The sequence below is a fragment of the Lontra canadensis genome, unplaced genomic scaffold (assembly GCF_010015895.1).
Source record: "Lontra canadensis isolate GAN:19392208 unplaced genomic scaffold, GSC_riverotter_1.0 scaffold8, whole genome shotgun sequence".
NCBI classification, from domain to species: domain Eukaryota; kingdom Metazoa; phylum Chordata; class Mammalia; order Carnivora; family Mustelidae; genus Lontra; species Lontra canadensis.
Window position 1 is genome coordinate 10,108,007 of NW_022631002.1, and position 26,412 is coordinate 10,134,418.

At 49.3% G+C, this 26,412-nt stretch overlaps 2 protein-coding genes across 4 annotated transcripts; both read right to left on the reverse strand.

Annotated features, from left to right (window-relative positions):
* Window positions 1-561: 561 nt before the first annotated feature.
* SYCE1L (synaptonemal complex central element protein 1 like) lies at window positions 562-12,963 on the reverse strand. The gene is made up of 12 exons (XM_032853926.1): window positions 12,838-12,963; window positions 6,946-7,008; window positions 5,116-5,175; window positions 4,854-4,928; window positions 4,264-4,311; window positions 3,935-3,989; window positions 2,668-2,751; window positions 2,348-2,411; window positions 1,433-1,502; window positions 1,253-1,340; window positions 890-974; window positions 562-695 (listed from the first exon to the last, which is right to left on the reverse strand). The coding sequence occupies exons 1-12, from the start codon at window positions 12,908-12,910 to the stop codon at window positions 636-638; spliced, it is 825 nt and encodes a 274-aa protein (XP_032709817.1). The 5' UTR covers window positions 12,911-12,963; the 3' UTR covers window positions 562-635.
* A 133-nt stretch (window positions 12,964-13,096) lies between these two features.
* MON1B (MON1 homolog B, secretory trafficking associated) lies at window positions 13,097-21,353 on the reverse strand. 3 transcript variants are annotated; one of them, XM_032853929.1, is made up of 6 exons: window positions 21,208-21,353; window positions 20,640-20,797; window positions 18,340-18,669; window positions 16,994-17,813; window positions 16,493-16,640; window positions 13,097-14,177 (listed from the first exon to the last, which is right to left on the reverse strand). In XM_032853929.1, exons 2-6 carry the CDS (start codon window positions 20,785-20,787, stop codon window positions 13,968-13,970), a joined length of 1,656 nt encoding a protein of 551 aa, XP_032709820.1. In that variant the 5' UTR covers window positions 20,788-20,797; window positions 21,208-21,353; the 3' UTR covers window positions 13,097-13,967. The 3 variants fall into 3 exon arrangements, with proteins under 3 accessions (XP_032709820.1, XP_032709818.1, XP_032709819.1); XM_032853927.1 differs by lacking the exon at window positions 21,208-21,353 and adding an exon at window positions 21,013-21,160; XM_032853928.1 differs by lacking the exon at window positions 21,208-21,353 and having other exon boundaries at window positions 20,640-21,006.
* Between the last annotated feature and the right edge of the window lie 5,059 nt (window positions 21,354-26,412).

Consider the following 26,412-nt stretch of genomic DNA (forward strand, 5'->3'; position numbering starts at 1 on the left):
GGGACCTTCAGCCCCTCCAGGCGAGAACTTTAAGTTCTCCAGACGGAGGGGGCCAATCCTTCTTCCGCGGTTCCTTTAGTTAAACCTCGGTATCGGGGAGTTGTCTCTCTGAGGAGGGTCTTAAATCTTGGTGGAACCTCCAAATGTTAGGATACGGAGTCGACTACCCCTCAATTAGACAGAGAACACTCTCGATAACGCAAGTCACGCAGCGAGGTTTATTTCCAGCTAGCTGGGGTCCTTGCAGAAACCCGCGGCGTCGGGCAGATACTCGGACCCCAGATAGCTGGAAATAAACCTCGCTGTGTGACTTGCATTATCGGGAGTGCTCTCTGTCTAATTGAGGGGTGGTGGGCTCTCTATCCTAACACACCCACCCACGTGTCCTTCCTGATGCTCAGGAACCTTCACGGAGCTTCCGGAGTCCTCCACGCGGTTGGTGGGCGGAGCCCAGAAGAAGCCCCGCCCAGAGTGCCTGGACACGCCCCCGGCCTGCTGCGAGCAAAGGCCCTGGCCTCCACCCCCAAGACCCCGGAATACAGACTCAGGCAGGAGGTGGAGGAAGGTCCGAAATTCTCGCCTTTATTTCTCGGCCCGCCTCGAAGCGGGAAGGGGTGAAGAGCTTCGGGAGGGTCCTATTGCTCTGGGGGCGGCTCCAGGTCCTCGCTGAGGGCGCCGGAGCGCTCGAGGCCGGCCTGCGGGAGCCGCAAGTCAGGCTGCAGACCCCGGCTCCCGAGGGCGCTGGCGTCCGCGCACGCGGACGGGCGGCTGCCTTTACCCCACCGGTCACGCCCCCTGCCGGGGCGCCCTGCTCCCCACTGACGCGTTCTCCAAGAGACTCCGAGGGCACCCCCGCCCGCCATCTCTGCCCCCTCGCCGAGCTCCCTACCTCTCTTTTGGAGGCCCCGTCCTTTGGCGTGCAATGAATTTGGGCAGAACCCTGGCCCCCGAATTTCTCCAGCTCCGCCCTCAGCCTGGAGAGCAGGGGGCGCGGAGAGGAAGAGGAGAACGAGAGTGGAGCGGCGCGGGGAGGAAGGCACCAAGATCCCGACAGAGACCTCGGACGCCAAGCGGCCGGGGCGCGAGCGGCTGGGGTACAAGAGGCGCCGCACCCCAGAGGCCCCACCGACCCACTCCAGAGCCGGGCCTTCAAGGGGGGCGGCTGGAGGCGGTGCCGGGGGAAAGTCGGCTCATTGCCCTCGCCCTCCTCCTTGCTCCTTCCCTTTCGCCCCATGCTCTCTGGCCCACTCACCCATCGTTCACCGCCCTGGCGTCCCCGACCTCGGGTGGCGAACTCAGCTGCAGCTCCACCTCCTCTAGCTTGGCCCGCGCCAGTTTCTCTGCGGGTGGGCGGGGGCGTCATGGGCGGGGCCAGGAGCTCTAGCGGGCTTGGCCCCGCCCCCTCGGCCCCAACCCTGCATGGGGGTCCCACCTTCAGTGAGCAACTGCTCCTTGCTGCTCTGCAGGGCGCGTATCTCCCAGGCCAGTCGCTGCTTCAACACCTGCGAGAAGGGAGACCTATCCGTCCGTTTGTCCTCTCAGCCCCCTGGGCAAGCCCTTACTCATATTATGTCATTCATTCATTCAACTGTTAATTCGATGTGCAGTTCCAGCTGTGGCCTGGTGGTGGTGGGGACGAATTTCCTCTCCAAAAGCTCCCCATGTCCCCGTATACCTCTCACTCAAATTTCATCTCTTCTCACTACCCCCATCTTCCTTCCACCCACCTCCCCATGCTCTTCTTCAAATACCCCGGGCACGCTTCAGCCTCAGGGCCTTTGCATTGGCCATTCCTTCTTCCAGGACCATTTGCACCAAAATAGCTGCGTGTTTTTCTCCCTTTATGTCTGCGTTCAGATGTCACCTGCCCAGAGAGGCCTTCCGCACTGACATTACATGATCTAGCTAATTATTTGTTTAGAGTCTGAGTATGGCTCCACCTGCTCCCAACTGTACTGGGGACAAGCAAATACTTGGCCCCTTTGGCTCCCCACTGTCTCCTCCTTCCTGGAATGTTGCTGGGCACATCCTTCATTCGTTCAATGAAGGAATGATCGGACCGTGGCCTTTTCAGGGTTGGTATTTGCCACTGCAAGGGGAGCAAACTCTAGGTAAGCAGGGAGGAAGCAGGCTGGGTGGCAGATGCTGGCCGTGGCAATGGGGCAATGGTAAGAGGCGGCTAAATTTAAGGCAAAAGCTGAAGGGCTGAGTAGGTGGGTAAGAGGAGGAAAGGAGTCAGAAACTATCTCACGGAGTTGGGGTGAGCAGTGGGTAGACACTGAGCCAATCAGTGGAGATAGCGAAACCAGGAGAGGAGGGGCTGGGGTTGGAGGCAATGATGGCTCACGTGGAATTCCCAGAGGTCCTTGTGCTGGCCCATCACAGTCTCCAGCTGTTCTTCAACGTGTAACCTAGGGGCCAACACCCGGAAATGAGAGAATACATGCTAGGACTGACATCCGGTCTGGCCCAGTCTGGGGATTCCTCTGGATGGCCTTTGGATCTTTGCCCAGTGCTCCCTCTACTAGGAACCCTTTTATGGGCCTTCTCCTCCAAGCCTTGGTTCCCACAGCTCGTCTTCCAACAAACTCCCTGATGCAAGTCCCACCGCCACGCCAAACCAGCAGCACACTGGGCCGCAGACCCAAGGTTACCCTCGGTAGTTACCCCAGCTTCTTCTTTGTGCAGTTCTCTGTGACCTGAGAGTTAGGGATTGAAATTTGCTCTGTGAGCTCCTGCAACGTGGTCTTCCTGGAAGGAGAAAGACAACTCTTAGTCATATTCTCTGAATAAGCTCCCACTTCATTCAGCAGGACTGGGGGACGGCAGTGGTCTGTTCACAACCTTCATCATTCTCCTTTCTTCCATGACAGAACGTGCACCTTTCTGGACCTCCGTTGAGATGATCAGCCTGTCCATCCTGTCCCTCATCAAAGCGTGCCTTCCCAAGACACTTCCTTGAGGGGTTTAGTAGTGTAGCTTAATAGAATCTAAAGTCCCAGCTCGAGGCCTAGATATGCTATTTAACCGCGACCCTGGACAAATTACTTAACCAGTCTGGGTCTATTTCCTTATATGTAAAATGGTAACAGTGGTGGAAGGCGGACAGTCACCCTTAACTCCTATAATTGTCATTGCAAGGATCATAAACTGCTCCTCACACAGTATTAGCAGTGTGGTGTCACTGAGCTTTATCATAAAGTTTTCCCACAGAGTTAAAATCATGGTACATCAGGGTGTGAGACTTCTGGTCACAAGAACCTGTTAGGTAAAGATTCCAAGGTTGGAGAGATGGTTGGATGGACAGTAACTGGATGGGCGAATGGCTGAGGAGGTGGGAGCTGGCTGGAGAAATGATGAGTGCAGGGATGACAGCTGGACAGAGAAATAAAGGAAAGGTTGCTAGAAGGATCGATAGATGTCTGGGTGTATGGTAGGGTGAAGAAATGAATAGCGAATGAATGGGTGATTGGAAAGATGGAGAGAGGGTTGCCCGGACGATTGGATGGAAAGCTGGAGACACAATGGCCGTCTGTCTGGCTGGCAAAGGATTTCACGGATGTGCGGATAAACGGATGAATGGGCGAGCGGGTGGACAGGTGAGTAAGGGGATGACTGGAGGCCTAAGTGGGCCAATAAATGAATGAATGGATGGTGGAAGAGCTGGACAGCCAATGGAAGAAGAATTAGAATAACACCAGTGGGTGGGATTCATTTAATAAAGAAACGAGCGATGAAGGATCCAATGAGTGAGTTAATCTCAACACCACTGTCTGATAGCAAAGATCAGCAGGGAAGCCTCTGGTCTAGCTACTCTATTCTACAGAAAGGAAAAATGAGGAGTGTGTGTCCAAGGTATATTTTCCCTAGCTCTGGCTCCTTCCTCCCTCAGGCTGGGGAATAAGGCGGGGAAGAGTTGAGCAGGACCTCTTACTTCTGAGCTCCACATTCCCTCCTTTGGCAGTGCAGCTGGAGGATCCTCAGTGCCTCTGTGGGGAGAGGAAGCAAGGGAGCCGTGCGTGACCTCCTGGGGAGTCAGGATTCGAGGGAGGTAAGGGGTCCCACATCATGTCCCACATTGGAGGGCACTCGGAAGCCTTTAGTGTCTGCTTTGAGTCAAGTGGCAGCTAAGGGAAAGGTCTGAGCAGAGAGGGAAGCACCCCGATTCAGGTTTCAGTGGGATTCCTCTGGCTGTTCCGGGAATTGTGGGCTTTTGTGGGTCGAATGTGGTAGAACAATGAAGACAGGGCAGCTGGTAAATACCTTGCTTCTTGCTCAAGACCTCCTCTAGGTGCACTTTCTCTCCATTCACTGGAAAACACAGTGACACTATGAGCCCCCCAGAGGCCACATCCCGTGTCCCCATTGCGACTTCATGCAAAGGCATGTCCAAGTTACAGAAGATATCCCACGGCAGGGGAGGTGTCTCCTTGCCACCCGCGCCCATCTCCCACTGGGGACCGTCCTGATGCAGTTTCTCCCCGTCAGTGTCCACATTCTCTGTAAGTGCCAGAGGAGTGAAGACTGCGCAGAACGCGCAGGGTTTGTACCCACGGGAGAGACGACCGGAAAGCAACGCACTATGTCAAGGGGAGACGAAGTCTTGAAGAAACAAATAAAGCAGGGCAGTGGGAGTGACCGAGGGATGGTGGTAGCCCATATCTAGAAGCGGTAGATCTGTGAGAATGAAGTTTGGGCTGAGAGCAGAAAGGTGAGGTAGCAAAAGGCAATCGGTGTTACACAGGTAAGAGCACTGCAGGTGGAGGGAACAGCCCATGCGAAGACCCTGAGGTGGGCGGAGAAGATCGGCAGTGCTGAGAAGATCTATGGGTCCCTCTTTTGGTCCTACTTACAGGAGTCCAGTTCCCTATGCAGGGTCTCCCAGAGAGCCTGGGCTTCTCCCAGTTCCTCACTGGATTTCTTCTTTGCTGGGCCAAAGAAGAGGACACTGTGTGAGGGCCAGCCTCTAACCCTGCTATTCTCTTGCACACTCTGACGCTGCACACTCATCTTTCAACAACCCAAAGGCGTCTGGATTTTATAGATGAGGAAGTGGAGGCACTCAAAGTTCAGGTTCTTTCTGGCTAGCTAGGAAGGCTAGGTCCTGGGGTTTACCTTGCTGAAGCTCATTAATCCGGTTAATCAGGTCTTCAATCTGTGGCTCCAGGCTTCCCTCTGCAGAGTGAGAGAAAGACTGAGCCGGAGAGGGCAGATGCCTGGCTGTCTAAGGCAGAAAGAGATGGGTGGGTGTTGGTACAGTGTCTCTGATACTAGCAATCAAAACGCATTTATTGAGTGCCTGCTTTGGCTGGACTCTGTAAGAGGGCCTCGCAGGGTTTGCATTCTGCATGGGCCAGATGGACACCGAACAAGGATATGAGCGGTCAGTGTGGGTGGCAGTGACTGCTGCAGCTGGAAATAAAGTGAGGCAAGGGGTCGAAGGGTGAGAGGGTAGAAGGTGCTTCTTGATAGGGAAGGGCCCCCCCGAAGCGAGGAAAGGGAGCCCTGCAGTTCTGTGGGCTGGGGAATATGAGGGAGGGGAACCACGCCAGGCGGAGGGACCAGTGCAAAGCTCGAGCAGAGGAAGTGAGCCCCAGCAGTGGGAGTGAGCCATAACCTCGGGACCACATGCCTAAGGTAATGGCCAAGGGACTGGTGTGGCTGATGTGAGTCTAGTGAGTAAGTTGAAAGTACCAGGCAGCCAGGTGGGGGAAAGTGGAGTTGGCAGATCACACAGGGTTCCTGGGACACTGTGGAGGATTCTAGAAGTAATTTTGAGTGTGCTGGGAGCCCGTGGAGATCTCCCACCTGCCCTACCCTGTTAAAAGCTTAGCAGTCACTTCTCATCTGATTCTGGTACCGGCCTCATCTAAGAAATGGCGAAAATGCTGCTTTCATCTTGTGGGTGGCAGCTTTAACATTTTCCAGTGACAGAGAGATCATGCTCTCTTTAGAGAACTATCTCTAACTTCCTACAGTCCCAATTCCAGGGTTCTGTATGGAGAAGTCTTCCTCCTCATCCCTTTGTGGCTTCAAGGTCAGCAGCATGGAGTTGGGGCAAAAGCTTCCCAACCCTTGCTGGGTCTCACTACCCACCCATGACACTCTGGAGTTCTGGAGTTAATAAACTCAAGCCCTTGATTTTCTGAGACCACCAACTCCCATCCCCTGAGACTTCTCAGAGAGTGAATGATCTCCAAGGTGCTGATTATGACTTCACACATTCCTGAGGGGCCTCATTTTACTGGAGACAGTCATGGTAACTCTGCATTGCTAGTCCTGTAATTTCTCTACCTGATGTTAGCCTAGACAGCAGCTCCAATGCAGGTGGCCATGGCGGGCAGGGGCGTGCCAGGCTGGAGGAAGGAGAGGTTCTCTTTTCTTTGGAACAGAGCAAAGAGGCCAATGGGTCATAGTATTTTAGTTGCAGATGGCCTGGTCTGGGGGTCAAACCTCAAACCTAGCCAACACCGTGCCACAGCCCCCATGCAGGCTGGCTCCTAGGCCCCCTCACCGAGGGATGCAAAGTGCAGCCATTTGCATGGCCATTTGCCATTTGTGTGTAAAAAGGGAGGACAGAGAGTACACACCCAGGAATGTATTTTTTTTTGATCTCTGGAAAAATACCTAAGAATTTTTTAAATAGTTGCTGCTAGCCCTTGAGTCAGGGACATGGATGGCTGGTGTGTGTGTGTGTGTGTGCATGTGTGTGTGTGTCTGTGTGTGTGTGTGTGTGTGTGTGTCTAAGAGAGGAGGGTTTTCCATTCCCTTATACTTCTTAAATTATCAAGCTGTACTTTAGGTGCAAAGAATTAAATTGTATAAGGGGGAAAATGAGCGGTGGGATAACTTCCCAGGGTTGTTGAGCTGAGGGGGCTAATTTTGAACCACATCCGCCTGCCTCAAAACCCCAGGCTGAGCCTCAGACACAAGGAGACACATGACCTTTCTGCAGCCTTTTCACCAATGCCAGCAGGTCTTCAGTCATCGTCAAAGACTTGGTCTGCTCTGTGGAGATGAAAACCAGAATTACAGGATGGCGGAATATCTGGGAAGGGAGGAAGAAAAGCGCAGGGAGTTCTGCAGAAACCCTGAGCTGGAACTGAGGACAGGCTGTGGGGGTGGGCAGGTTTCCAGCTAGAGCTCCTGCAAGACCCTGTCCCCTACCCCATGAGCTTTCTGATGTGTGCTGGATGAATCAGGACTCCTAATGGTCAGCTTCCCCTAAAAGGTCAAAGGACACCACAGGCATCCCCTTACTGAAATGAAACTCAGGGTGGGAGAAGGGGATGCACTTTTGCTGCTGCTGTTTAAAATCAGTATGCAGTTCCACCCGATGCAGCAGGGCAGGAAGACTGCATATGGATTTTTAAAAAATCATTATAGGTCACAATTTGCAAATTCCTAAAGAACTGATGGGTGTAAGGAATGGTTATTGCTAACATCAAAAAAAGAACAACCAGGTATTGTGAGCCTCCTCATGGCAGAACACACCACTTATGAAGGATTCTTGCCAAAAATGAAACCGAACCAGCCCAGGAAACTTACCAGGCTTCTATACCTGAATATCAACCAGAAGAAATGAAAGGGGCAGAGAAACATATTAAATGACCCCAGAGGGATACAGATGCTGGAAAATGCCACAGGGCAATTTGGTTTCTTCAAGAAATAAATTGCAAAGAAAAAAAAAGAGGGAGAGGGGAAACTCTATTGATTAAAAGAGACTTGGCATATATATATATATATATATATATATGTATATACATATATATATGTATATATATATATATATTTCAGTTGTAGGAAAATACCTTATTTGGATCCTGATTCAAAGATCCTTTTTAACCATATACACACCTCTGTGTATTTAATGTGAGTCTGTATTACTTTTAAAATTATAACCGACAAAAGCCCCACAAGAAAAATGTTAACATCGTAAACTCTTGAAATCAATGATAAAAGCTCAAGGTCCAGTGACCCACTCCTCTCCAAGGAACACGGTGCAGAGAAAATGAAAGGCAGCTCTACAACACATATGAGAGTCCCAGGGTAAAGGAAAAGATGCTTACTCACGGACACGTACAGTGCAAAGTCCCTCCTCCTCAAACCCTAAGTTCCTCACTTCCCCTTCACAGAGATCACTGGTGTTATAAGCTGTTTGTTGTCTAGTTGGAGAGAATTCAATTCACATACAAGCACAAGTCCACTCTTGCTTTTTAAGTGGTGGTGTGTCATACATGGTGCCTACATCTTGTATATTTCATCTGACAGTGTATACTGGTGATGTTTTATTCTTTTTAGTGGCTTCATAGTAGTCCACTGAATGGGCAGACAATAATTTAAGAGAAGTCCCCTACTGATAGATACTCAGGCTGCTTCCCTTCTTTTGCTGTTACAAACAAGGCCACAGTGACCATCTGTATTAGTTTCTCTTGGGCTGCCATAAGAAAGTACCACAAAAAGGGTCTTCCTTCTGTGTGTCTTCACCTGGCATTCTGTGAATTTCTGTATGTGCAAGTTTCCCTCTTCTTATAAGGATACCAGTCATTGGATTAGGGCCCATCCTAATCCAGAACGACTTTATCTTTTTTTTTTTTTTTAAGATTTTATTTATTTATTTGACAGACAGAGATCACAAGTAGGCAGAGAGGCAGGCAGAGAAAGAGGGGGAAGCAGGCTCCCCGCTGAGCAGAGAGCCCGATGCGGGGCTCGATCCCAGGACTCTGAGATCATGACCCTAGCTGAAAACAGGTCAACCCACTGAGCCACCCAGGCGCCCCAGAATGACTTTATCTTAACTAGTTATACCTACAAAGACCCTATTTCCAATTAAGGCCACATTTTAAGGTACTGATAGACATAAATTTTGGGGAGGGACAAAACTGAATCATGTATTCAACCAGAAAAACATCCCCATGCATACTTTTTGTGCATATATATATTCATATATATTCCTACTAATATAAATTCCTACTGGATAAATTCCTACTAGGCCACCTGATGGATCAGAGAGCACGTGTATTACTAAATTTGACTGGTTTTATGAAATTGCTCTCCCCGTATTTCAAGCAGGCCCATAAAAGTTTCCTTCCCCGTACTCTTAGCAGCCAAGTACATTTTCCAACTTCTTAATTTTTGCCAATTTGATAGGCAGAACCAGTATTACATTTCAACACTTTTGGTAGTAAATATCAAAAAAATTACTCAAATCCTCTACATCAGAAATTCCCTATCTAGGAGGAATCTATCTCCAGGGAATAAATGATGGTGGGCAAGTTGTTCCTTATTTCTAATCTTACAAACAGAAGCAATCTAAAGATATTTTAGTTAAATACGGCATGTTCATAGGATGAAATCTTTTTTAGCCATGAAAAATCATGTTGTAGGGAGCCTGGGTGGTGCAGTCAGTTAAGTGTCCATCTCTTGGTTTCTGCCTGGGTCATGACCTCAGGGTCATGAAATTGAGCCCCATGTCAGGTTTCACACTCAGTGCAGAACCTGAGACTTTTGTCTCCCTCTTCCTCTCCCCTTGCCCCCACCCACTCTCTCACTCCCTCTCAAATAAATAAATCAATCTTTAAAAACAAACCATGTTATAAATCAGGGGTTTTTAACCTGAGCTTATTGGGTTTTGTTAAAATGTTTGCTGGTATGTTCGCTTTCTTTGCATGTCTTGTCTCAAATCATTTACAAATTACTATGCGTTAACTTTGCATTTGAACTTTTGACTATTTAATAAACAACTGTAGAAAAACAAGGACAAAAAAGTAACAGCTTCCTCTCAGGAACAACACCTTCAATGAGTCACTCCCCTTCCTAGAGGTAACTGCCTCCAACAGTTTGGTGAACACCCTCAGATCTTTCAGGAAAATGTATTTCATGTATTGCTTTTTTACTTTCTTACCCCCAAAACATTCACACACTACAAAATATGTGAAGTTAAAAACGAAACTTCCCCTTCTCTCCTTGGCTCTAAATCTTACTGCCTTTCTCTGATATAATCAATAATAATGGCTATGTCTCTTCTTGAGACTTTTAATTTTTACAATACTCTTAATATTGGGAATAAGGGACACCTGGGTGGCTGTCACTTAAGTGTCTGCCTTCGGCTCAGGTCATGATACCAGGATCCCGGGATCAAGTCCCACATCAGGCTCCTTGATCAGTGGGGAGCCTGCTTCTCCCTCTGCCTATGCCTACCACTCCCCCTGCTGCTCTCTGTCAAATAAAGAAAATCTTTTAAAAACATATTTGGAAATGAAACCAAAAAATTAAAGCTATTTTATTAACAGGGAGAAGTATTTGTCATTATTTTCTTTGTAGGATTTCAAATGAAAATTTCTAAACATCGATGAAAATAGAGAGGACACCATGATGAACTGTGATTATGCATTGCTAAGATCTGATAACTATTACTTTCATCCATATTGGCTTCAACTGCTTTTTCTGTGCTGAAGTATTTTCAGGCAAGCTGTATGTTTTATTACATTTCATCCCCAGATACTTCACTAAGAATCTCAACTACCTGAGGCCATTTTTAGATAACTCCAATCCTGTCATCACACTGACAAGATTAACAGTCCTCATGTAATACCATTCAGTAATCAATGTGATTTCTCGATTGTCCCCATGTCTTTTACAGCTGGCTTTTGTAACCATTTCTGCAAAAGCTCCATCTTCACTTTTCCTCTCCACTTCCTTCCTAGTCCAAGTGATTATGAGTGATCCGTAAATCTCTTAAATAACCCAACTAACATCTTGATAAAGAGTTTCTGAGAAATCCGGATTACAAAACAGCCTGTACAGCATGAGTCCCTTTTAACATTTTATTTTGAAATAATTTCAGATGTACATAAAAGTGGTAGAAAAAGGCCACAGTGCTCCTATTTGCCTTTGTATTGGATTTCTCATTTGTGAGCATTTCTGTACCATATATTGCTGGCATCATGGCCCATTATTCCTTAATATTCCAGTGTATATTTCTTATATACAAGGGACTCTACCAGGTAACCACAGTATAACCATCAAAACTGGGATGTTAATATTGATCAACATTAAAATATGATCCTCGGACGCCATTCAAAATTTCCCCTTCTCTATTTTAAAATTATATAGCACTACATATTCCTGAAAGAAAAATAAAAGAAAAAAATCACAAAAATGCCTCCACCTCTGCACACGCCTAAAAATGTTAAGTCCCTTGTTAAGAGTCATCAGTTAGGCCTTTAGCCTTCAGATACTGTGCAACATACCTAGGGCTCTAGTTGACACTGCCCCTCTTTATAATTTTTTTTTTAATCCCAACTTGCTTTTCTCTCATAAAAGTATGATCATCTTTGAAGCTGATTCTGTCAATAGCCCGTGATCTTACTCTTTTAAAAATTCATTTTTAATTATCTAATTTTTTTTCCTACTGCTTAAAAAAAGGTCCACCACCCAGTCATTCCACAATAGGTGTGGATATATCTAAATCTAGACATTTCCCTGATTGCTCCTTGTTCTGCTTCCATCAATAACACTGTGATGGTCCTTCATGGGCCACACATCTGTATATTCCCTGATTACCAAGCATGGTGACTAAAGAGATGAAATAGCATTTTAGATGCTAAAAACATTCTGCCAAACCACTTCTAGCAAAGCCTTTACTGGTCAGTTCTAAGTGAGGCAAGAGAGAGCCTGTTTCCCCACACAGTAATCAATATTAATTTATCCCTCTTTTTAAATCCATTTTCAATGGGCTAGAAATGCTAACTTACATGCTTTTCAATTTTCTCCAATGCTGGTGAAGTTAATTATGACTCCAATTTTGACTAATTTGAAAGCTGGATTCTAAAATAGGTTTTAGCACAATTGCTACTATTTTAAGGGCTATAGCAAGTGCTTAATATACGAGATCTATTTGCATCTGTCTTCTTTCTGAATGTCCTTTGTTGAAAGCTGGCCCTTGATGCCTAGCCCTAACCTGAGAGCTCTTCCTGTTACTATTCATACAATTAAAAAAAAAATTAGTAAGCACCTACTATCTGCCAAGCGGGCATTGTTTTAGGTGCTAAAGAAGTAACAATAAACAAGTGAACAATCGTAATTATTGTTAACGTCTGCATAGATAGATCTGGCAAGATGCAGTCCAAATGACATTGATACAGTGGTTTAAAGAGTGTGTACGAAGGGGGACAGAGATCAGAGGGCAGAAAGTCAGAGCTGTGGAGACAGGAGTGGGCCTTCACCACATTATTTGCTGTACTTTGGTACATTCCAAAAATGTCTACAATAAAAAAAAAAAAAAAAAAAGAATGTTAGTGACATAGCGGTGGGTCACTGAATTGGGAGGTTTCCTTCTTCGAGCCACACTACGTTTTCTAATGATCTCTAGGGCCACCCTCTGCCCCTCGCCGGGGTGTGGGGGTGTCACTATCGACCAAGGGCCCCAGAGCGACGCCGGACACGGGAGAGGCCCCTCGATTCAGACTCGAGTCCGTGTGAGATGGGATGTGGGCTGGGTGTGAAATGACACTGGGGAACTACTGTGTTTCTCCTCGGTGTGACAGGAGCCGGTGTCTTTGGAGACGACATCCGTCTCCGTGTTTCGTCTGCAGAGATATTTAGTCGACTGTTCCTTCGAAACCCTTAAACCAATGTGCCCGATAAAGCGGAGTTAATCTAGATGATGACAAGATGCACGTTATTTTTTTCCCCCTTTGGTGAACGGTTTTGTTTTTATAAAAAGCTTCCATTTTTACTTTTTTTTTTAGTACTGCTATTACTATTTCGTCATTGTGACGGGACAGGGCTCTCTCCCTTCCGCCGCGCCCGGAGAGGCTGGCTCGCCCTTCCTACCTTCAGCCTCCTCCGCCGCCTTTACCAATTCCGGGGGCTCCATTTTCAAAGGCTCCAACCTGCCGTTTTCCATTTTCCAATGTGGGGTTTGCGCTTGCGTACACCTGGGATGACGATTGGTCAAAAAACAAACAAACAAACAAACAAAAAAACCCCACCAAAAACCTACGTGAGCGCGCATGCGTGCAGCGCGCGTTGGCCCGTCAGTTGACCGGAGCGGAGCAGCATGGAGGTTTCCGAATCGCGGACCTGAGCCCCTGAACGACGGCGCGCATGCGTACACCCCAAGGTCCGCCAACTCTACTGTAGGGCACGACCAGGTCTTGGTCGGTTGAGAAGGGAGTGCTGTGCCCACGCACATGAACTCTAGGGAGGCCTTTCCCACTCTAGGTTGCTACGTGTGCAGGTTGGAAGTACGAGACACACATATGTGAACTGTGCAGTGGTACCCAAGAGTTCGAGTCCCTTTTCGTTGTTCACAGATCCTCGCGTGACAGCTGATGCGAGGTTCTCTGCACTTCACGGGTGAGTTCAACGAGCCTCAGAAGCCAAGCGTGCCTCCCATGCACACCGTTTGGATCTCAGCCAGGTGTGAAGTCAGTCAGGTGTTCTGCCCAGAAGGCCACCTTCTCCACCACCAGCAGCCAACATTGACGGGGGTCACTTCTGACTGGGTGAAGATGAAGTAGGTGAAGGGCAAAGGGATGTCCTTGTTAAAAGTGATTTGAGGTCTTTTAGGTACGGTTTCTTTCTTAAAGCCTTTCATAAAGGCTGGCCATGCATTCCCAATTCCAGAGTTCCTGTGGACCACCCAAAGGGACCCTGGCCAACCCTGGACACTCAGGGCTCACAGCCCACCAGGAGGCCAACTCCTGCTGCAGGACAGAGGGTGTGGTGCCCAGGACTGGGGGAGAGAGCCTCTGACAGAGGGATGTCATCCAAGTGGAAGAGGTGGGGCAGAGGGAGAACAGGGCAGAGGGGCCCAAGGATGTCCCCAGAGCTGGAGGAGCATCACTGGACTGGGGAAGCAGCCTTTCCTGTGTCCTCCTGCCCCATTTCCAGGCTGGAGGCAGAAGGTAAAAGCCAAAGGTGGTGCTTCTCAGCACGGCCCAATCTAAGAACTCTGCCACTCAAGGTCCAGTGAACAAGCCATTATGGGAAGGTTGGTCTGTAGAGGGAGCTGGGGCAGCTGGGGGTGTGGAGTACTTGGGTGGGTAACGGATGAAGAGTCGATCCTCCTCTTTCTTCACCCAGCGCAGGAGTTTGGTCACTACCAAGATGGCACCTGCCTTTGTCACCAGCGGGCTGAGGCAGGTATAGAGTTCAAATTTGGAAGTCACCTGCAGGTTTGAGAAGAGACAGAGTTAGTTAGGCCAGAGCTGGCCATGCTCTGTCCTGTCTACCCCACCTGGGCCCCAGGCTTGTCTCTTGTTTGGAAAACACACAGGGCGAGGGTTCCCACCTGGTGCTATGTCACCGTGGGCCAGAGGTTTTCAGTAGGGCCAAGGAATCAGCTGAATCTAGTGGCTTCAGCTGGGTAATGCTGGCTCTGTGTGTGTGTGTGTGTGTGTACACGCGCGCACGCGCACACACATACACATACACCCTGGATGTCAGTTTGCTCACCTGTGGACCCGGGTATAACAACAATAGTGCTTAGCATTTACTGAGCGGTTGTTGTATACAAGGTTCTGTTCTAAGCTCCACATAACTGTTTTCATCCTTTGTAGCCGGGGCATAATAGGAGGATTAATTCCATTTAATCCTTATACCAAACAGAGAGACCCAACCTGACCAGGTCACTTTTGCATCACCTCTCACTGCTCTCCCCCTCGCTCACTCTGTTCCAGCCACTCTAACCTCTCCTTGCTATTCCTAAAACATACAGGTTCTGTCTCACCTTACAGCATTTGCACGGTCCTTTCCCTCTCCATCTCTTCAGTGAGTCATCCCCTGACAACCCAATTTAAAATCCTGGGCCTACAATATCTTGGTTTTGAAATGCCATGCTCTACCAAAAGTACACGGGCTCCTTGGACAAATGGCTGATTCCAGGCCTGGCACAGAGAAAGTACATGATGAGCCTGGAACATCGTGTGCCAGAAAACAGGAATGCTCAAACAGTGATGGAGACATATAAAAAAGAAACAGGGCCCGCCCTGGCTACACTGAGATAGTTTCAGCACCAAAATCAATGACAGAAAAGGCTTTTAGCTCACTGACTTAAAGAAACATCCATGAGACCATATTGATATAAAATTAAAAATTCAACCAATAAGTAGGGGGAGGAAGAGTTCTTTCATATAGAAGTAGAATGTCAAATAATAAATGTGGAAGGGATGATACAGTTCAAAAATCACCACGTGGCAAACACCAGAGTAGTAATTATTGCAGACAAGAATCATTAATGGCTATTAAAATTAGTGAATGAAAGTGTGATGAAAAACAGAAACCTGACATAATCCCCACAAGATAATTACGAGGGGTAAAGGGGGAAAACACTACATAGTGCAGAAATCTGGGAGACACCACCTTAACCAAGTGACCTAAGTTACATCAACAGTGGGACAAACCTGACATTGTGGATCTCCCGATCCGGGGCAAAGAAGGGCATATCACTCACTCTTCTGATATTCTTGTCAAAAATGCCTGACCTTATTTCAGTCACGATAAAATATAGAAAAACTCAAGTTGAGGGACATCCTACAAACTAACTAGCTGGTACTCTTTTAAAAAGTATCCAGGATGCACAAGAAACTAAAGACTAAGAAAGGATTCTAGAATAAATAGGACTGAAGAGATAACAATAGATAAACCAACATATGATTCTGGGCTGGATTCTGGACCAGTTAAAGGACATTAGTGGGACAACTGGTGAGATCTGAATGAAGTCAGAGGCTTGGACGTTGTATTGATGTTAATTTCCTGATTTTTTAAAAGCTCCTGTGGTTAACATCTGGAGAAACCAGGTGAGGGACCTATTTGTAGTAATTATTTGTACTATTTTGCAGCTTCCTTGTAAGTCTAAAATTGCTTAGAAATAAAAGTTAAAAAAACTTAAAAATAAAATCCTTAGGTGAGAACAATGCCTCATACCCAATAAACATACAATGAATGATTTAATACATGTCTGCCAGCTGGCAGAGCCTGAGGGAAGGTGCCATTTCCAGTGGGGTCACCTTGGCCAAACTCCCTGAACAGCTGACCCTTAACAGACCCACAGGAAGTGAGGAGAGGAACCCTGAAAGCCCCCAGGGCAGGACACCCCAGGTAGAAGGCACGGCCTAGGACCAAGCTTGTGGTCTTCAAGAGTGCTGGGGACTCCCAAAGCGAAAAATGAACTGGCAGAGAGACATACGGGCAGGGTTACTGGGAAAGCAACAGGCACACTGATGGCTGTTAATGGGACCTCTTCCAAGTTGAGGATGCTATACTGGTAGCTAATGGGGGAACAACGAAGAGAAGAGCGGTACAGGAGGGCTGTAGACTGTGCAATCCTTATGGGTTTCAAAGATACGTGTGTAATGGTAGGAAGAGCGATGCAGGCCAAGGCAGGGTGTGCCTCATGGAGGCTGTTATGGTCAGAGGGGATAGAGTGGAGGCAAAGGGGGCGTGAAGTCAGGAATGAACTCTCTCGGGCCCCTAGCCGACTCACCCAGGCCAGCAGCGTCTCCCTCTCGGCCACGTGGTAAATGAGACGCAGGGGCCTGGAGGCGCTGTGGAGGCGCGCGTGCAGACGGTGGTACAGGTCGGACAGGCGCTGTCGCTCCTCCTCTCTGCTGTACGGGGCCTCCAGCTCAGGGCTGCAGTGATGAAGGCAGGGAGGCCAGCGTCAGTCAGAGGCTTGCTTGGCTGGCCCAGCTCCCCTCAGTCTAGGGAGTTCGATGAAACGAGGGAGCCCAGTCGCCCCCATTAGACTTGAGGTTTCTCAGTGGTTGGAAGCCCAGCTACCGAGGGGCCTCCTCGAGTACTGGTGCCCTCTTCTTCATCAGAATACGGGATTCCTTGAGGTTGGTGGCTGAGCCTCCCTCAGTGGCATACACCCATTCTATCCCATCCTTCTAGAGAATGCCTGGCTCTCTCCCACCTCTTGTCTACGAGATGCCAGATCTCAGGCCTTCCTGCCCAGCCAACTGCCCACAGGGTCAGGGCCTACCTGGTAAACTGGGGCAGCTGCCGGTGATGGTCGGGGATATCCAGTGGCTTATAGAGGAAGTGCCGGAGGCCCGGTGCCCCCACAGCCTGAACGCTGTAGGCAGGAGCACTGGCTGATGGGGCATTGGAGAAGCTGGCAGCCTCCCCCAGGGCCCGCACGGCACCAAGGGCGTGCATGCCCTCTTCAACCAGGCGCCGGCAGGTGGCCATGTCATGGAAGGCCTCAGGGTCAGTGCCAAGCAGCAGCAAGCACACGGGCATGGCGTCCAGGCGCGCCACGTAGGCGTAGAAGAAACCATCCGGATTGAAGCGGGGCAGGCACACAGGTGCCCACGCCTCCCCCGCAGCGAAGGCCGGCGCCCCCACCCAGTCGAGCAGCAGCTGCAGGTCGGCGGGGTCCAGCCGGCACTCGGCTAACACAGTCCGCTCCTGGGCCGCTGTCACCAGTCGACCTCCGATGGCCAGCACCGAGAGGGCCAGGCCGGGCGCCGTGCACCGTCGCAGCAGCGCACCCAGGGCTTCGCGCAGTGGGCGGGCCAGGGGCACACAGCGCACGGCGCCCAACAGCAGGGCGCCGGGGTCCCGCTCCACACTGTCCAGAAGCCGGTCTAGCGTGCGCTCTGAACCGGCCAGCAGGCGGCGGAGGTCGTAGTTCTGCTTGCGCGCGAAGATGCGGGCCACGCTTGCACGGGTCAGCGTGCTCACGATCTGTGCGTGCACGGCCAGCAGCTCCCCGCGGAGCTGGGCTGCCGACTGAGGAGTCCTCGACACAGCCACCAGCAGCAGTGGGCCCTGCTGTAGGAACACCAGCTTGTGGTCCTCTGGGGGAGGGAAGGGGGGGCAGGGGGTAGAGAGGGGTCAGCGCGACTGGCGGGGTCAGGCAGGGCTCTGCCGCTCTTTCCCTGAACACATGCACTCCTGGCCCAAGCTCACGTGGTCACTCGGCGGTACACTGGGAGGGGGATAAGGACAGCTTGGGGGAGTCTGGATTAGTTGTAGAGACATGATGGGACGGTCAAGGAATCAGGTTAGACACAAAGCATGGGTCAGGGGACAACAGAGCAAGGACTGACATGGAACCTAGAGACACCCAACTCAGCCACAAAGCTGAGCACCCAAAGTCACGCTTTCAGATAAACCAGGAAGTATCCGGTAACTCAGATCCAGGTGTGTTAATCACTCAGAACCCAGCAGGCCAAACAGTCAGACAACAGACAGATCCTGGCCAGCCACCCACATACACGGACTTGCCCCTGGCTGCCTGGACAATCTCCCAGGCAGCCGGCTGGCCACTCAGCCTTTTTCCCAGTCACCATCCCCTGCTCTACCTCCTCCTCCTCTGCTCACCAGCGTAGATGGCGCGGATGGCATCTCCTGCACTCTGCACGAAGGACACGAGGGCCGTCATCACACCCATGGTCGTCGACAGAGCCTCCACGCTACCATACCTTGAGTAGATGGGCTTGCCTGCCTCGCTCAGCACAAACACGTGCTTTCGCTTGCTGCGCCAGTCCTCATCACTGGGGTCCCCGCCCTGGCCCCCAGAGCCACTCTCAGCGCCACCCACGGGACTATTCTCTGAGGCTGCAGGATCCCAAAGCCCACAGTTGCATGATGGGGCCTCTGTTTGGGGCAGTGGTGACAGCAGGCTGGATGGCTGATCCTTCGTCTCGGATTCTGAAAGGGAACTCCTGGTAGGTCATCTGGCTGTGGACACCCCTTAACCCCGTGTGCCCAAGGACTTATCAAATCTCTACCAGTGCCCCCCACTGACCCCTGATGCTGACAGAGACCCCCAGGTGTCCCCTTAGCCCCTCAATGACCTCCACACAATCCCCCTAAAGCCCCAACAATCCAATCTCTGTCATTACTGAGCCCTCTATATCCCTAGAGACCTTTATTTTCCTTCCAATAACCACCACTTTCAAGTCTTCAAAGCACGCTATTGCTTCTGAATGACCATTATTAGTAACTTCATCTTCAATAATCCCCCATGAATACCTCTGATCCCTCATATATTTTCCTAGTATCAACTACTCACCTCTCATTGGCCACCATGATACCCACTAATATCTCCACAGTCTCTCATTTAAATCCTTCCCCTGCCCCATCCCTCCCCAATACCTTATTTATTCTCATGAATGTTCACTGATCCCTAATGACCTCATTGACTCTTCTGGTCACCCATGTATATTTTTGGTGATAACCACTAATTCTCCCAATGACTGCCATGAATGTCCACTAGCACCCATATCTTTTAGCCTCCCCTAACCCCCTATTTACTCCCACTGCTGTTCACTAACATTCCAATTATTCCATTAATATCACTAATACCTGGGTCTTCAATGACCACCAGTGACTACCCTGACACACAATCTATTTTACCCCATGCGCACTCCACTCCCCACCATGACTACCACTGACATCTACTAACATCCAAGACCTCAAATAACCTCTCCTGATTCACCTGACCCTTTTTTATTTCATTCTCCCATCTCCTCCAATGACTACTATTAATTTCCACTAATATCCAGGACTTCAGTGACATCCTCTGACTTCCTTCACCTCCTGTTGTTCTCATTGATAATCCACTCCCCTCCTTACAATATCCCCCATAACATACACTAACACACAGGACTATAATAATGACCTCCATCTCCCCTCCTCGTGACCATCATTAACAATCAGCAATAAAACCCACGACTGCCCCCTACTGATTCCCTTGACATCCCATTTATTCCAGTCAATGTCCACTGATCTTCCATTGACAACCCTTATTTCAACAATTTTCCTATACAATCCTGATAACCTCATATTCCTCATTCTTTGATTGACATTTGCTTATCCCCCATGTCCTCCTTCCAGTTACCTTCCCAAGAGCTGCCATTACTTGCCAATAATTCCCGAATTCTTAGACACCCCTCACCCACACCCTTTATTCTCAGTGATGTCCACGCATCCTTCCTGATGATGACACCAACATCCACTCATTCCGAAGCAGTCCGTGTGCATTGCTTCCGCAATGACTCCCAATGAGTCTTCACTGAATACCTCTACGCATCGACCTAGGTCTTCAAATACCCTCCTATCGGTCGACTCTCCAAATAATCTCATTGATGTCCATTGCTACCTCACGGATGATCACCATTAACATCTACTAATTTCTGGTTCCTTAAAGACTGCCACCAACAACTCACCACTGACTTTCTCAAAGATGTAAACACTGAATGTGCATTTGTCACCACTGATCCCCTTTCCCACCTCAATGACTGAAGTAACACCCTAGCCTCAAAAGACACAGACTTTTAAATAGTTCCCCTTTGGTCATATCGACTTTCTTTTGGTCATTCATTGACCTTAACATCCTAAATCCCCCATGCCCCTCGTTGGCGCCAGCTGACCTCTGATTCTTCAAAGGCCTGAACTCGGACCAAGTCCCCAGTGAACATCACACTGACACCCACTGATTTCATTTCTCAATGATTTAAACTACATTGTGTGTCCACCATGGCCTCCTACTAATCCTGCTATGCTCTAAACTACTTTCCTGAGTCCCAAAAGACTCCTCGCTGGTCCCCCTCGGACCTCCCCCAGCAATGACACCCTTTAGGTATTCTTTCCAAGACCCTGGTGAGAGGAAGGCATACCTGTTTTCTCCAGGTCCCCGTCCCCAGGATCCGGCGGGGCCTCGTGAACCTCTCCATCCTCTCCATCCTCCTCACTGGGGAGCCGAGTGTCCTCCAAGTCCTCCGCGTCCCCAGGGGCTGGGGCAGTAGTGTCTCCTCCAGCCTCCATCTGCACATCCCTGTGGGGTAAGGGAATTGAGGGTGACAGGCAGCAAAAGAAACTTCTTAAAAGCCTCTACTGAGCCTGGACCCCTTGAACACATTCCTAGTGCTTGTTTTCCCTCGGGTTTCAACAGGATGAGACAAGCAAAAACACGACCAACTACTTGCACCCTCCAAGATTTCCCGAAAAGGAGGTTCTAATGAGCTTCAGCAGATAAAGAGACATAAACACCTGTTTTAATCCCGTATCCCAATTGGCCGGGTACCATCACTTCCCAGGCAGCGGTAACATCACACTTCCGGGTGGGGCTGCCGTCTTGCCACACTTCCGGGTACGACGCCGCTCTGAAGACACTTCCGGCTGCGGCGCTTTATTCTCTTTCCGCGCAGCAACCCGGTCTCCCGCCGCACGCTAGTGTCCCCTCACCGTTGAGATGACGCGCTCCACTCCCGGATTTACGTCGGTCTGGCTGGAGACCCGGTGCGCCGCCTAAGAGCTCCTTTCACCGCACTGGCTCGCAAGGCTAACACAGGCTAGCCGGGCAGCCTCCCTTACAGTAGGCTATCGGCGTGACGGGGGCGCGGCTCGCGTTCAGCCAATCCGGAGCCGGAGGGCTTCCCTTTTGGCCCAATCAGGAGAAGCCGGCTCTCCTGCCGTTCCGCACCCAGGCGGGCTGCGCCGTATCTCCACCAATTCTGTGCGCGGCATTGCGATTGCACCCGCCCATCTTGACTGACATATCCCTGAGCCCAATCGAAGGCTCGAGGACTTTCACAGCCGGTCAGGATAGTTACCAATATCTGACCAATAGGCGCGCTCCCCCCAAATGGAGGCTACTTCATCCTCCCTAATCCACCTGAAAAAGCGATGGGGTGAAATAATTGACGGACAGTCCCCGTTTCCAATCGGAGCGCTGAGCGCAGTCTGGCCCGCCTATGGGGCTCGGTTGCTAAAGAAGCGAAAGGCGGGCTTCTCAGATGCAGAAAGTACCGTGTGACCGGTAAAGATCTCGACAGTCTCTGGGGGAAACGGACAGCTGTGGACATCATCATGGGGGCTGGGGAGTGGGCTTACGAAGGCAGTGTGCGAGCTGCCCAAGGTCTGCCCAGATTCGCTAAAGGCCGGGTAGACCTCACTTCCGAACAAAACTCTGTGGGCGGAGCTTTGCGGTTTAGGAGTCCGGGCACGAGGGAGGGACATGCAGGCGTGGCTTTGAAAGGCCTAGGAGCTCTGGTTGGTTGAGGAAAATGCCCCTCCGGCTTCTACGCGCCACCATTGGCTGGGAGAGGGAAGGTGCGACGCCTCCGCCGTTGGGGACCCGCCCTCTAGAGGGTGCCCTCCCTAGTTTAGAAAGTGGCAGGAGCGGGATTTGTTTTTAAACCGCAGGACAAAGCCTTTGAGGATCGGCAGACGAGAGTCCTGGCTCCATTGCCCGCAGGATTTCCATTTACCTTAGTTGGGTTAAGAAAAATTCCATTTCCATTAGTTGCGTAATCTTCGGAGAAATAGACTCCATCTCTGATCACTCCGAAGGGTAAACTCTTCCATCCCTTCCCGGTAAGGGTTCCCTAATTTAAATTTGCTTTCCCTCCGCGTGATGTGCCCAATTACAAGTTTCTCGTCATGTCAGCTGGAATATGCTTTTTCATGAATCTACGTCACCAGATAAAGTTGGTTTAACTCTTCCCACATCCATATTCCCACCAAAATACAAGGTATTAAAAACAAACAAACAAACAAACAAACCAGCTCTACCAAGAGGGAAGTAAATTTCTGGAGTCCAGTGAATCCTGAAGACATAGTAAGACCCTGGGCTCACACAACTACTTTTCAATTCTCATTACAGAGGATCACGGGAACTGAAGGGCATTTGAATGTATTTATATGACTGCTAAGGAGAATAATTGTGCTTACATCCCGAAGTGGGCATCTCCAGTGGGAAATTCTGCATTTGGGGTGAGTCGATCAATTTCAAGATACTTGCCCTCTCATCCTTGACACAAACATTTCCATCCTGGGCTTCACCTGCAAGCCCAGGAAAGTGTACCTTTCTAAGGACATTTTTTTCATGACGTCACTAGAACACAGTTTCCGGGTCTGCATGACCATACCTACTTCTGTACTTGCCCCAGGATGTTAGAGCCTCTGGAACCGAGGCTTTGAATTCATAAACCACACTAGGAACCTGCCTGTGCCTATTTGCATACACTGTGATGACCCTCATGCCATGGGTTCTTTCCTTTCTAGACCTCCTGAATGCTAGAAGTTGAACTTGAATATATACAGTGGAAACTGGAGTGGGAAGAACACAGCTGTGAGTAGAAACAAGGCAACTTGTAGTGTATTTGTACTGTGACTGGCTCCCTCAGTTGTACCCGCAGTGCAGGACCATCTGTGGCCTTTATTTCCCTATTACTGGTCCGTCTTCTCTTTCTTGCTTTTTCTCTCTTTTCTCTGCCACCTCACCTTGTTCCATGCTCTCTTCTGTGATTTGTACCACTGCTCCCTGCTCTTTTTTGTTCCCCATCACTGTTCTCTGCTCTGTTTCCTTAGTCCTTGCTCCCTCACCCAGTTTTTTGCCTCTTCTTTCTCTACCTTGATCCCCTAATCTTATTATCTCCCCCAAATTGGGTTGGGAATAGGACTAGGGAAAAGAGGAATGATGATCTTAGCTACATTGACCACACTCTTCCATAAGGAAAGAGTTGGTTGCTTTCCTAGATACCTGGTTTTGAGTGGGATACCGCTGCCCTGCATCCATCAGGTGCCAAAGTCGAATAACATTGGCCTACCCTATGGAGATAATCAATGTAAATGTGATCAACAGTTCATGGCCTTCTCTATTCCATCTGACAGAGGTCTAGCCCCATTTCCAAGTTTATCATTCTCCACAAGCCAAACAATTTCTTCAAGTTTCTAAAATACTCACATCTACTAACTTAACCAAACCCTTAAACACACCTTAAGTCATCAACCTCCATAAAACATTCAATGTCTTTAATTCCAAAACCTCTCCATATACTATGCCTCTTCCAATGTGATAATCTCTTCCAAACCCCATCTTCACTATACTCACCAGTGCCACCAAAACTCTCACTCTTCAAACCCAAGAAAATGTCCAAAGCACCTAATCATTCTTCACATCCCATCATCCATGAATCTACCCACATCCCTAAAGCTGCCAATTTCCACAAATCAGCAACCTTCCAAAAATACTAGCCTTCAAAACCAAACACACCAAAGCCTCAACCTCCCCAAATTCACCAATGTTTCATGTCTGTCAACCCCCTCAAGCCCAACCTTGTCCTATGTCCATCACCTGCCCCCAAACCTACCAATATCCTTATGCCACTCACCCTTTCCAAACCAACAAACCTCCCAAACACACCATACTGCCCAAATATACCCACTTGTTCCAACACATGAAACTCTCCAAACCTCTATCCTCCCTCAAGGCATCAGTATTTCCAAACTTTCCAAACTCAAGTCCTAAATTTTCCATGATGCTCAAATTCCCATGTCCACCTAACTCCCCAAATCCACCAGTCGCATAACTTCAAGTGTGTCAAGCCCTAAACCAATCCACCAAATTTCTCAAGCTCCAAATGACTAAATTCCTCAAAGGTCTCCAAATACCCATCCTCGTCCCTCGTCCCTCTAATCCCACATCATCCACAAAGCCAAAATCTCCAAAACCACAGTCACTCTTAATGTGCTGCCTTCCTCAAATCAACACATCCAAACTTACCCCAAATATGAACTTTCCAGTTGCTCAAAGCTACTGGTCTCTCCAAACAAGCAACCCTCCCTAGCACACAAAACTGCCCATATACTAGTCCCCACAATTCTACCAGACTATGATGTCAACAGCGTTTCCAAACCATGCTACCTTCCCAAACAACATTCAGTACTGTCAGTTCTGAGCTGCTCTCCATGGACTATCTCTTGCTTGCTCTGGGTGCTGGGGGGAGGGGTTGTAAACTTAACAGAATTCCTCAAGTCACTCAAGTCCTTTTTGATTACTCTGGTCTCTCCTTCATCAAAGAGCCACACCCCTGTGTGTTCCTTCTGGCTTGGAGGCACACCATCTTTCCCCACCGGGGGCAACAAGACCCTGGGACTGAAAGACTGTGAGATACAGGTGGCTCTGATATAAGACCACAGCAGGCATGGCATGAACATTGCTGAAGGCTCTTTCTCTCTTTTTTGACTGGAATCTAGTTAGTCTGCTGTGTCCAGGAAGAGGACTCTGGACTTGTGGTGGGCCCTCCACAGAGGATACACAAGCCTGGAGAGCTGGGTCTGACAAGCGACTGCAGCCTGAGGGCCAGGGCCAGGCCAAGTGTCACCATCGGATTGTGGGGATTTTTTCCCAACAGGCTTGTGACATTCCTCCGTGTGTTGGACCCCCGTTGTGGGGTGGGGATATTGACCTCCTGTGTCGTAATAAAGAATGCAGAGGCTGCTCAGGCAGGGCAGATGGCACAGAGGAAAGGAGAGGAGGTCCCCCTTGCATAGGCAATTTCAAGACTAAATCCAGACTCCTTTCCCACAAGTGGGCATGGCCTGACCCAGGGTGAGGCTACTGTGTGGCCATCCTGGGGTTGGGTGGGGTCAACAGACATAATCCCCGACTCATGTGGAATCTCATGACGAGTCCTGGGTGTGTACTATGTCGGGGGAACCCGGGGCAGACCATTCACTGAGTGTCTGCCCAGCCCTGAGGGGAGGGACTGGTTGGGTCCATAGGCTGTCCTTCTCCAGAGAGCACCCCAAGTCTGTTTGTATGTTCATTCATTCGTCCCTTCCTTCCTTCTGGCTTAAATGGAGTAGACCTCATTTATAAAGCCTTATTTATCACTGCAGTTTTATTTCTTTTTTGAAAAAAAAGTGGAGGGCACGTATTGCATGGAGCACTGGCTGTGGTGCATAAACAATGAACTTTAGAACACTGAAAAAAATAAAATTCAAAAAAAAGTTATTTATTTTAATGTGAGAGAGAATGAGGGGAGGGGAAGGGGGAGCAGGAGAGAGAGACTTCAGCAGACTCCCCCCCCCCCCACGCCACCACGTGTGAAGCCCGACACAGGGATCGGTCTCAGGACCCTGAGATCATGACCTGAGCCAAAATCAAGAGTCGGAAGCTTAACCGACTGAGCCACTCAAGCGCCCCATCACTGCAATTTTATTTCTAGTAAATATACTAAATTTGCTCATAATGTTTTGTATTGAGAAGAATGGCTCCCTAAAAATGCCTGCATCTCATTCTCAACCCCTGAACCTGTGAATATATATATGACGTACATGGTGAATGGAGCTTTGCAGGTGTGATTTGGGGAAGTGCCTGAGTTGAGGAGATTGACCCTGGGTGACTCAGTGGCTCAGTGTTATGACAGGAGTCCTTAAAGGCGGAGAACATTTCCCACATTGAATCACAAATAGTTATGAAAATAGAATGAGTCAAAGAGATTCTGCATGGTTGGCTTTGAATTTGAACACAGGAAGCCAAGGGTCACAGAATGCTGTCAGCCTCTGAAATGTCACCAAGTAAGGCACAGATACTCCCACAGAGCCTTCAGAAGGGAAAACAGCTCTGCTGATACGTTGATTATAGTCTGGTTATATGTTGAT

Excerpts from the sequence above, each read along its gene's own strand:
- SYCE1L (XM_032853926.1), bottom strand. The coding sequence starts at position 12,910 with ATGGAAAACGGCAGGTTGGAGCCTTTGAAAATGGAGCCCCCGGAATTG. Across the intron at positions 4,312-4,853 it reads GCATAGGGAACTGGACTCCT|TGAATGGAGAGAAAGTGCAC; the intron begins GTAAGTAGGACC and ends TGTGTTTTCCAG. Across the intron at positions 1,503-2,347 it reads AGGACCTCTGGGAATTCCAC|GTGTTGAAGCAGCGACTGGC; the intron begins GTGAGCCATCAT and ends CCCTTCTCGCAG.
- MON1B (XM_032853929.1), bottom strand. The coding sequence starts at position 20,787 with ATGGAGGCTGGAGGAGACACTACTGCCCCAGCCCCTGGGGACGCGGAG. Across the intron at positions 17,814-18,339 it reads CATCCGCGCCATCTACGCTG|AGGACCACAAGCTGGTGTTC; the intron begins GTGAGCAGAGGA and ends TCCCTCCCCCAG. Across the intron at positions 14,178-16,492 it reads GGGAGACGCTGCTGGCCTGG|GTGACTTCCAAATTTGAACT; the intron begins GTGAGTCGGCTA and ends TCAAACCTGCAG.